This window comes from Oryzias melastigma, linkage group LG14, assembly GCF_002922805.2.
Source record: "Oryzias melastigma strain HK-1 linkage group LG14, ASM292280v2, whole genome shotgun sequence".
Classification (NCBI taxonomy): Eukaryota; Metazoa; Chordata; class Actinopteri; order Beloniformes; family Adrianichthyidae; genus Oryzias; species Oryzias melastigma.
Genome location: NC_050525.1, coordinates 5,869,467 through 5,881,326, shown reverse-complemented (window position 1 = coordinate 5,881,326; position 11,860 = coordinate 5,869,467). Strand labels below are relative to the sequence as shown.

Here is an 11,860-nt window from a genome sequence, read left to right as displayed (position 1 = left end):
AATGAGTGAGTCTGGGGCCCATGCGCCGCTCATCAGCATACAGCTGTTCGCACGCGCGCCAGACAAAAGCGACGTGGAAGTTAGCACCCCTGACACGCACGCCCCCACCCCACTCCAGCAGCCGCCTGACGCGCGGTGAGGTCCGATCTGTAAACACCCCCCCACCTCCACAGTCTTTGTTCCTCACACGCGCCAGCCGCGCGCACAGAAAAGCCCTCTTTCCTGATCTTTGTTTGGAGCTGCAGAAACCAGCGTTTCAGATGAAGCAGGAGGACAACCGCAGTCACACCTGTCTATCTCTTTGGTCCAACAAATCACCCAGAAATCACATCTAATAAAAACATACACTCAACTAACCTGAAGGAACCAAACTTTAGTGTCGAGCTTTCAAAAAAGTCGATTACCTCATCAGCACGACTCAATCAAGTGATCAACATAAAAAAACTACCAAAAGTACATACAAATATTAGGGCCGTGCATGTTGAGCACTAACCTTGAGATTAACAAATGATGATTAACGCTTTAACGCAAATTAGCAGCAGTCTTTCTCTTTCCCTAAGTGGTACAGTCATCCACAGCGTGCAGTAAAACACTCCATTGGGGTTTTTTTTATACCATGGTTGTTCACAAAAAATTGCTTTAAATACTTTAATCTTGTTATTTTTTTTTGTTTAGATCGCTTTTTCACAAAAGCCAGACTATATGATCCACGGTCCAGCTGTTGTCATGTCATGTAAATTTCATTTTGTGCTTATTATATATATTATATGCTAATAAGCGGTCGACAAATACTGTAAATAAAAAAAAAATCACAATTAATGCGATTAATTTTTCCACAGGTTTGCGATTAAACTCAAACTGTATTTATTTGTAGCGCCTTTCATTTGACCGAAACACAAGGCGCTTAAAATAAAAGAAAATGAAATACATATTAAAAACACGATTAGCAAACTTGTTAATCAATTCCCAGCTATAAACATACATATAACCTCGCGCATGCGCACATCCTTGCGCGTCTGTGACCGACTCACGATCATAATAATCCAAATCTGCCACGCGCCAGCTTCTCATGCATATTCCTAAAGAACCTGCTCCAGATGTAATGTGGGTTATCTCAATTCCCCAAACAGACCCCCAGGCTGGCCCCCGAGGTCTGGCGCCCCCCTCCCCTCCATGCCCGTGACGCGCAGCAGAGCGGGTATAAAACCTCCGTGCGCCTTTTACGCACCAGAACAGTTAGAGCCCACCCGCCCCCGGAGCTCCCAAACTAAAGGATTTAGAGGACTCCCAACAGGACAACAGTAACAAGGGATGATAAACTTGTAGGAACTTTTTTTTAAGAATTCATTGTCACTCATTTTTTTGTTTTGGGATATTTTTACGCAACGAATGAGGACACCCAACCCGCTGGGAAGAAATGGCTCACCTACCTCTGACATACCTCCTGGTTCTGGCCTCAGCGCACGCAGTAAGTTGGTCGTCGTTCGGCGGTTTCCAGGTCTTTGTTGAGGCGCTGGAGCCTGACGGTCTGTCCGATTCTCCAGGTTTTCTCCTCCGGCGTGTTTGAGCTGAAGATCCACTCGTTCCACACCGCGCAGCGCATCTGCAGAAGACACAGAGACTGCCACATATTCTTCCGGATTTGCCTCAAACACCCCGAGGACGTGATCTCCGCGGAGCCGCCGTGCACCTTCGGAACCGGGCACACCAACGTCATCAGGGCCGACCACACGTCGATCTCCAGCAGCGCCCCCATCAGGGTCCCGTTCCACTTCAAGTGGCCGGTAAAAGCAACAGAAGTCTGTTCTGGATCACATGTTAGAGACTTCAGAAAACTCATGTTTGTGTTTTTTCTTTAAGGGGACGTTTTCGTTGATCATCGAAGCGTGGAACGCAGAATCACCGACAGAATACACAGGTAAGGAACACCTGGAATCCGCCGCGCGCGCTCAGACAAACACGTTCCTCTGGTCGTGACCCCCCCTCTCTGTTCTCAGACAATCAGAACAACCTCGTGAGCCGTCTGGCGACCAGGAGGAGGCTGGCCATCGGCGAGGACTGGTCCCAGGATGTGCACTTCGGGGAGCAGAGCGAGCTGCGCTACTCCTACCACGTCTTCTGTGACGAGTTCTACTTTGGAGACGGCTGCGCGGACTACTGCCGGCCGAGGGACGACACGCTGGGGCACTACACCTGCGACGAAGAGGGCAACCGTGTCTGCCTGGACGGCTGGAAGGGGAACTACTGTTCTGAGCGTGAGTCTTCCCAAAGATGCGCAAATGCCACTGCGCACGCGCAGAGTCCCGCAGCTCCAAACCGCAGGGTGTCAAACTCAACCGCACAGGGGGCAACATCCAAAACGCATCTTAGGGAACAGGACAAACATTTTTAAACACACTAAAACTACGTTTTAAAAAATTGAAAACGTAACTTTTTAACATACTTAACAGGCTAAATTAGCCAAAACAACTAGCATGTAGCTGAAATATAAGCCTAACTCCAATATAGCCTAAAATTGTAGTAAATACCAAAGTAGCCCAAAAAGCTAACAGAATGCCAATTTTTTAAACGTTAAAACCATAACTTTTAACCATAATTATGAATAATAAAAAGGCAGGAATATTATTCCAGAATAAATCAACTTAAACTTTAAATAACTTTCAATATTTTACTCTCCATAAAAATATATTTTGTCAAAATTATACGAGTTAGAAATAAACCCAAGATAATATCGAACCATTTAACAATAAAATAAAATGATCTCGAGGGCCGGATAGAATTACCTGGAGGGTCGGATAGAATTACCTGGAGGGCCGGATAGAATGATCTGGAGGGCCGGATAGAATTATCTGGAGGGCCGGATCCGGCCCCCGGGCCTTAATTTAAACACCTGAGGCTTTGCTGGTGACACTTAAACACAAAATCTTTAACATACTGTAACTTTTCTATTGTTAACACGATCATTCCAGTAGATTGTGAAGGAGAAAAGCGCCGCTTTTCTCCTTCACAATCTACTGGAATGACGTTGATCGTGCAAACAATTAAAACATTAAAGTAAATCAAAGTACATAAACACTGGAGTTCCAGTGTTAATTGGTTAATCATTGTAAATACTCACATTTGCAGACTTAAGATCATTTTATTTTATTGTTATTAATGGCCTGATGTTATGTTGCACTTATTTCTAACTTGAATAATTTTGACAAAATATATTTTTATGGAGAGTAAAACATTCAAAGTCATTTAAGGTTTAAGTTGATGTTTTCTGGAATAATATTCCTGCCTTTTTTATTCATAGTAACGTTAAAAAGTTATGTTTTTAAAGTTTAAAAAATGTAGTTTTAGTTTAATAAATGTTTATTCTGTTCGCCCTGCGACCTATAAGGTGTGTTTTGGATTTTGGCCCCAAATAATCTGAAAGCTGCTAAAAAGTCTGATCTCAGATAAATCTAAACATGAACCCAAGTCTCTGAATCTGGTCTTCTGGATAACTCCTTAAATTCAGAGGTGAAGTTATTAATCCACCTTTGTGTGACTCATTCATTAAGAGGTGTGGTTAAACTCAATCAGAGAGTTTTGTAAAATAAAGGAAAGTTTGCAATAATCCTGCAAACTTGATGGAGACTTTCTTAGATTTGGAAGCTCAGAAATAAAGACTGTTTACAACAAATGAAATCACTGACGTAAAGAGTGAAAGTATAACCTTAAACGTGTAGCTGAACCACTTCTAAGACAATCTTCTGGCTTGTGACTAAAGTTTTCTTCTGTCCAAAGAAGCTCCATCCTAAAACCTTTTCTGTGAAGCCAGTATTATCCTGCTGCTGTAGTTGGGTCTTTTCTAAAGCCAATCTGTGGTGCTGCTTCAGTCCTTTGTTCGCTCACACTGAAAGAGTTATGGCTGCTGCTCACAAACATGGTTCAGGGTGATTTAGGTGGCCTATTGTGTGTGTGTGTGTAATGTGAGATAAAAGAACGCGCTTTCTTCGGCAGTGTGCCTGCCAGCTGCTTGGCTTAATACTTAACTAACAGTGAAGTCCGGAGCCTCAGACTGGAAGTGCTGTTGTGTGTGTGTTGTTGTAATCACACACCCTCCCTCCTTCTGTTCTCCAGCCATCTGCTCGGCGGACTGCAGCGAAAGGAACGGCTACTGCGAGGCCCCAGGGGGCTGTACGTGCCGCATGGGCTGGCAGGGCCCCTCCTGCACCGAGTGCGTCCGCTACCCCGGCTGCCTCCACGGGACCTGCAGCCAGCCGTGGCAGTGTAACTGTCAGGAGGGCTGGGGGGGCCTCTTCTGCGACCAGGACCTGAACTACTGCACCAACCACAAGCCGTGCGCCAACGGGGCCACGTGCTCCAACACCGGGCAGGGCAGCTACACCTGCACCTGCCGGCCCGGCTTCGGAGGAACCAACTGCGAGCTGGAGACCAACGAGTGCGACAGCAACCCCTGCAAGAACGGAGGCAGCTGCAACGTGAGTGTTGGTCTGGTGCAACTGCAGCAACTCGGGGCAGAATGGTTGGGCAGTGGTTGACCCGGACGCTCTCCCTCCATGCAGGATCTGGAGAACGACTACTCCTGCACCTGCCCTCAGGGCTTCTACGGCAAGAACTGCGAGATCATCGCCATGACCTGCGCGGACGGGCCCTGCTTCAACGGCGGCACCTGCGTGGAGACCATGACAGGGGGCTACACCTGCAGCTGCCCCTCCAGCTACACCGGCTCCAATTGTGAGAAGAAGCTGGACCGCTGCAGCAACAGGCCCTGCCTGAACGGTTAGTGCAACAAGTCTGTTGCTCTGGCGCCACCTGGTGGCTGAAGAGCAGATTTACACTCGAATGGGGGTGTCAAATTAGTCGCACAAGGGGCCAAAATCCAAAACACACTTTAAGTTGCAGGCCAAACAAGATAAACATTTATAGAACACATTAAAACTACATCTGAAAAACTTTAAAACCGTATTTTTTTAACATTATGAACTAGATATATAGCATTACCTGCTATGTTGCTAGTGTGAATGCTGTAAGATGAATTTGGCAGCTGAAAACGCTTAAGCTGATAACTAGCTAAAATATTAGCTAAATGCCAAAATAGCCTGGAAAAAAACCCCCAAAAACTTAAGTTAGCCAAAACAGCTAGCATGTAGCTGAAAAAAATCTAATCTTCAAAATCTCCTAAAGAAATTGAAAAAAGCTTAAATTATCCAAAACAACCACAGTGTAAATATTAACCAAACTCCAAAAAGCCTAAAAAAAAATTAAAAAGAAAATCCTAAATTAGCTAAAACAGCTAGCATGTAGCTAAAATATTAGCTAAACTTCAAAATAGCCAAAAACATTTTTAGTAAAGGTCAAAGTAGTCCAAAACGCTAACAGAATATCGATTTTTAAAAAGTTAAAACTGTAACTTTTTAACATATTTATGAATAATAAAAAAGCAGGAATATTATTCCAGAATAAATCAACTTAAACCTTAAATAATTTTCAATATTTTACTCTCCATAATGATATATTTTGTTAAAATTATACAAGTTAAAATTAAGTTCAAGATAACAAAATAAAATGATCTGGAGGGCCGGATGTAATTACCTGGAGGGCTGGATCCGGCCCCCGGGCCATTACTCTGACACCCGTGCATTAGGCTTTTTGGTCCTGGTTTTATTCAGTTTCCTCAAAATCAACAGGTGTGAAAGTTGGTGGTGATCAAACTCTTCTCCGCTTCAGAAGCACTCACAGCTCACTGGAAGGCTGATGTGGAGCAAGAGAGGACAGATTATCGGCTTTGTATTGAGTGGAGACCTTCAGGAGCACAAATCTAAAAAGAAAATGCTAAAATCTTGTGGTAGAGACAATTCAGGTGTTTTTTCATTAGGGAATGTTCTGGTTTTCTCATAGATCGGGGTCTGAGGCTCTATGGCCCCTTCATCGTGTCTCTCATGGTTAAAGAAAATTCAAATTGACTTTCCATTTTAAATTAAAACAGCAGTGCAGCTTCATCAAAGTCGCACAAAAACCTTTTGACGGATTCTTCAGAGCCAAAGATCAGTTGGAGATTAATGTAGAGCCAGAATTCATACAAAATTAAAGGATTTTAAGTGTTCCTGATGGTCTAGAAAAATACAGTATGTGTCACTTAGTTCTGATTTGTGAATTTCTGGCCCAGATGGACCAACGATAAAATAAAATGTTTTTACATTTTTTTTTCACTGATCACATGACACTACCTACATTTACAGACGGGGTGTCTTTTATTTTGAAAGAATATCATGCAAACATCAGAAAAAAAGTTCTGAACTATTTCATTTTAAAAAAATATATATATATTTACTGATTTGTTGACACATTAACAAAACAAAACAAAAAGCAATAAAAAAGTAGATTTGCCCTCGTATACAAAGATAAAATTTATGTTCACTGAGTTTTATTCAAGGAATAGATCCAAAAAACTAAAAAGAATCAGTATTAAGCAAGATATGCATTTGGAACTAAAACACAAATGCTGTTTTTTAATAATATCCAGTCCAATACATTTGAAGAAAGGTTTCCTTTTCTTTGTTCACTGCAGACATGACACTACATACATTTGCTGCATTAAGATCATCAAATATGGGACAGGGGGTCTTTTATTTTGAAAGGAAGTCATGCAAACCTCCTACAACTATTTCATATATTTAAAAAAAAAACTGTAATTCTTTTTTATTTATGTTTTTACCCAAAAAAAGTCTGTATCATAATAGCTGCAGTAGCATAACAATAAATTAGCTTCTTATTTTTCTTAATAAAGAGCTTGTAGCTTCTTCTGGATTGTAGTCTGTAAGAAATTGACTTGAATGGTTATTTAACCCTTTAATGTCTGAATTTATTTACTTTTATACTTAAAATATACTTTTGCTTTTAGGTAGATGCTCCTTTTTGGTAATTTTGGAGCCAAAGTGGTTTGTCACATATTTGCGACAGCAGGCTTTAAGGGGTTAAGTGTTGAAGGGAGACGTCCATGTTCTTGGAACAGAGTTGTGTAAAGCAGCTCCTCCACACCCTGAGATTAGTGCCAGACGTTTGCTGAGCCGAGTCCTTCTCTGTCCTGCAGGTGGTCAGTGTTTGGATCTGGGCCACAGCATCCTGTGCCGCTGTCAGGCGGGCTTCAGCGGCGCCAACTGCCAGGTCAACGTGGACGACTGCGCCTCCAGCCCCTGCCAGAATGCAGGAACCTGCCAGGATGGCGTGGACGACTACACCTGCTCCTGCACGCTGGGCTACACCGGCAAGAACTGCAGCGTGCGCTCGGACGCGTGCGGCGCCCGGCCCTGCCAGAATGGAGGCACCTGCTTCACCCACTTCACCGGACCGGTCTGCCAGTGCCCCAAAGGCTTCATGGGTCCCAGCTGTGAGTTCACGCTGCAGCCCAGCTTCAAGCCCGCTCTGCGCCAAGCCCCCCAGTCCTCCTCCACCACCGTCACCGTGTCCTGCTTTCTGGCCATCCTGGTCCTGGTTCTGATTGCCGCCATCCTTTTCCTGCGGAGGAGGAGGAGGAGGATGGACGGACGGAAGCAGCTGAGCGACATTGCGGTGTACAACGACCTGGAGACGGTCAACAACCTCGGCGGCAGCGAGAGAGAAGCCTTCCTGGGTCCCAACGGTCCGTTTAAGATCAGCAACAGCACGGCCCGCCTCAGCCTCGCCCTGTGCCCCGACGCCAGGTCCGGGTTCAGACACAGCCCGGTGGAGAGCGGCCTGGCCAGGCCGGAGCGTCAGGACTACATGTGGAGGGAGGAGGCCATGCTGGGCTCCAGGTGAGCTGGGAAGGACTAAAGGAAATCTTTCAGCACTTGCTGCCTTTCTCTCCGTTTGGACTCACTCAAAGTTCACGTCATGTTTTAGCTCCAAAGAAACAAAACGACGACCCATCGGGACCTACAACACAAACCAAAAACAGGAAGTGACACTACTGGGACCACTTTTCCAAGAGACATGGTTTGGTTAGTTTATTTAAAAAGGTTTTTGTAGTTTTTTAAGGCAACATTTTTTATTTTGCTTTTCAATCTTCCTTTGACCATTATTTCCTTATTGTTCGCACCATCATTTTTTATGGTTTATATTATTTATTTATTGGAACGCCTGTTTTTTGCCGACTGACACAGATGTACAGATATATTTATATGAGGCTGAGTGTGTGGATGCGTGAAATATCCCAAAGATGTTCTGTGCTGGGATTTAAGGAAGAATGTGCTTTATCAGGAATCGTCCGCCATCACTGTATTTGACCTTATGAGCGAGTTTGTGCCATTTTGTGTTCATGCCAAAGTTTGAGTTATAATACATATTTTCATTCTTTTATTGACGTTTTCATGTTTTGCCTGTGATGTGGAATAAAAAGTTTTCTCTTGAGTGAATTTGTGTTTCTTTATTCCTAGAAATCAATGTATTCTGGAGAAGACACAATCAGTTCTTTGGAGCCTTTTCTGGTTCAACTTTATTATTTTTTAAATTTAGCTGTAACATTTGAGATATTTTAATTAAAAACACATTAATTTTAGTCTTTATTTTAACTTAGCATGTTAGCATTCTTTACAATGGAGGTCAATAACCAGAACTTCTTTATCCAAACCTTCCAGCAGTAAGTTAAATACCTGCTACTGAACAGCGCAGGTGAAGTTTTTCTTATATTTTCTTCAAGATAATAAATTTAATATTTGAACAAACAAACAAGTAAATCAATAAATATAAAATCCATTCTCATTTCACTTTGATAAAGTTGTTGTTTTTCCACATCAGAATAATCCATTATTAATCCATTCTACCACACTGAATCTGAATCGATCAAAGGAATAGAAATCAATTCAATGATTCATTGTTTGATAATTACACTCCTGGTATTTTCCAAAATTTTAAACACAGCTTTGGAATAATTGACTACACCAGGGGTGGGCAAACTTTTAGACTTGTGGACACAAAGGGTTCTCAAATTTGACAGGAGGGCCGGACCAGAAGAAGATGGTTGGAGTGTTTTTGTAATCATAAGAGAAAGAAACAACAAGGAATCTGGCTGTGATTTGATTGAAACTTGTTTTAAAACAGAACATTTTGGTGTTTTAGCTTCAAATGTGTGGCTTTTGCTCTCATTTTAGAGTCAATTACACCAATGGGTTGATGTGCCTCCGGGAAAAAACGGGAAACTTAAAGAAATGCTGCGTTCATGTGTTGTTTGAATGACTGTAAAAATGACTGTCCGACTCCAGAAACATAAAAACGTCTGAAAAGTAACAAATCTTCCAACGCCACATGTACTTTTAGACAAAGGTCAATGTATTTGTTATGTACCATCTAGGATACACAAGAACACGTGTCAAAGTCAAGGCCCGGGGGCCGGATCCGGCCCTCCAGGTAATTCTATCCGGCCCTCCAGATCATTTTATTTTATTGTCATTAACGGCTCAATGTTATCTTGAACTAATGTCTAACTTGTATAATTTTGACAAAATATATTTTTATGGAGAGTAAAATATCGAAAGTTATTAAAGGTTCAAGTTGATTTATTCTGGAATAATATTCCTGCCTTTTTATTATTCAAAATTATGTTAAAAAGTTACAGTTTTAAAATTTTACAAATTAGCATTCTGTTAGCGTTTTGGACTATTTTGGCAATTACTAATATTTTTTGAGCTATTTTGGAGTTTACCTGAATATTTCAGCTACATAGCTGTTTTGGCTGATTTAGGCTTTTTTTTTAATTATTTTTTTATGCTGTTTTGGAGTTTAACTAATTTTTACATGCTAGTTGTTTTGGCTAATTTAGACTTTTTCAGTTTTTTTGGCTCTTTTGAAATTTAGCTATTTTTTCAGTTACATGCTAGCATTATAGCTAATTTTTTTAAATAGTTTTTTCAGGCTAATTTGTTATTTAGCTAATATATTAGCTGGCTATCAATTTCAGCATCTTCAGCTATCAGCACTAGCATCTTCAGTGGCCAAATTCAGCTTACAGCTATATATCTAGTTCATAAATATGTTAAAAAGTTGCGATTTTAAAGTTTTAAAATTTCATTTTTAGTGTGATCAATAAATGTTATTTCCTATTCTCCCCGTGACCTACAGTGTGTTTTGGATTTTGGCTCATTGTGCGACTGAGTTTGACACCCCAGCTCTAGAATTAAAGGGAAAATAAAACATTTTCTATATGTAATTAATTAGAGTTTGGTGGGGCAGACTAACTGCTTTAAAGGGCCCCATGTGACCCCCCAGGATCCCTGAAAACCCACCCATCCCTAAACCTGCTCAATCCCTTTGGGTCCTGGGGTTCCTGTCACCGTCTGGAGAAGGTGGTTTCAGTCTGGATGGTTCTATTCACAGCTAGTCAAACTATTCTCTCTGCCTGACTCCTTCTGGACATGAAACAGCAGGAAAATTCTGGAAAATTCCTAATTTAACTGAGATTTCAGCCTCTGCAGTGACTTTCAATGAGTGTCAGTCATTTCATAGTAAAGTTTTTTGGCAAACATTTCGTTATTTTTTTATTTATGCATACAGACATTTGTGTTTGCTGACGTGCTACAGAACCCCACAGTGCTCTTCTGCCCTCTAGTGGATGTGAAGCGTCAGTTCTGGTTCTCAGGTGTAACGTGGCAGCATCATAGAATGTTTCCAGCTTTAGTTCCAGCTTTTCTGTTAGTCTTCAGTCACATCGCACCAGATTTAAGAGTCACAACCAACCAGCTGCTTCTGTTCATCACCTCAAGTGTTTTTAACTGCGAGGTTTTGTGTTTGTTCCTTCCAGAGCTTCTTTCACTGTTTTCAGATATTTTTACTTTTGTCATGTTTTCACTCTGCTTTAGTTGTTATAATAAATTTCAGTCACTGGGCCGTTCTCCTCCACAAATCTCCATTCCTGACAGGTGTGGCTTTATAAACCAATAATTCTTTCAGTTTGGCCCAATTTAATTTGAGCATCATCACCATGGAAATCTTTATGGTGTTCAGAAAACAAACATTTCATTACAAAACAGTTATTTTTGTCCTCTTCACTGTATTTCCAATCTTATCCTGCAAAGCTGTTTGTTACAAAGACAGCTTGAAAAGTAAAAAAAAAGAAAAAAGAAAAAAGAAACTTAACCTGTAATATTAGCAAAGGTGTATGGAGAGAAAATAGTCTCACTCCAATATGTGTGCATAATTCTTGATTTGTGCATAAATAAGGATTTGTGCGTGCGTATTCTTGATTTGTGCATGACTTTGGGTTTGTAACTCCTATTTTTAAAGTGATAATTGTTTCTAAAAACGTTTATTTAGACTTTTTATATTAATTATAGGTAATATCTGTTTAAGAAAGTGGGAAATTTCAAGTTTCACCAGATATTATTCACAATCTTAAGTTTAAAAGGGCTGATAAGAAACCTCTAATGACCCAGCATTCTTGTAGTACTTGAACGCATCACTCGTGGATGAATCAGTGAGACGTGAGAAGAGTCTCACGAAGGAACCGTGCGTAAGAGGTGATTTGTGCGTTTTTTTTTTTTAAGATTTTTGTGTTCAACTAGTTTCAAGTTGTTGTAATTTTAATTTGTGCATGTGTAAATTGTATTTTGTATTTTTTGTTTTTGTTTTATGTTTTTACTTCTGCACATATTATATTATATTGTATATATGGGTTTGACTCCCACCTTGCCCGCCCATGTGTCGAAGTGTCCTTGGGCAAGACACTGAACCCCGAATTGCCTCTGGTGGGAGGTTGGCGCCAGTGTTCAGCAGCGGAGCCACCACCAGTGTGTGAATGTGTGTGTGAATGGGTCTGTGACTGTGAAGCGCTTTGGGCCCTCGAAGGAGGGTAGAAAGCGCTATACAAGTATACGCCATTTACCATTTACCAAAT

The 11,860-nt window shown here is 41.4% G+C and overlaps 1 protein-coding gene across 1 annotated transcript; it reads left to right on the top strand.

Annotated features, from left to right (window-relative positions):
* Positions 1 to 704: 704 nt before the first annotated feature.
* On the top strand, positions 705 to 8,387 carry dlb (deltaB). The gene is made up of 7 exons (XM_024260600.2): positions 705 to 1,468; positions 1,545 to 1,784; positions 1,861 to 1,918; positions 1,998 to 2,255; positions 4,111 to 4,472; positions 4,557 to 4,773; positions 7,085 to 8,387. The coding sequence occupies exons 1-7, from the start codon at positions 1,418 to 1,420 to the stop codon at positions 7,789 to 7,791; spliced, it is 1,893 nt and encodes a 630-aa protein (XP_024116368.1). The 5' UTR covers positions 705 to 1,417; the 3' UTR covers positions 7,792 to 8,387.
* Positions 8,388 to 11,860: the final 3,473 nt, after the last annotated feature.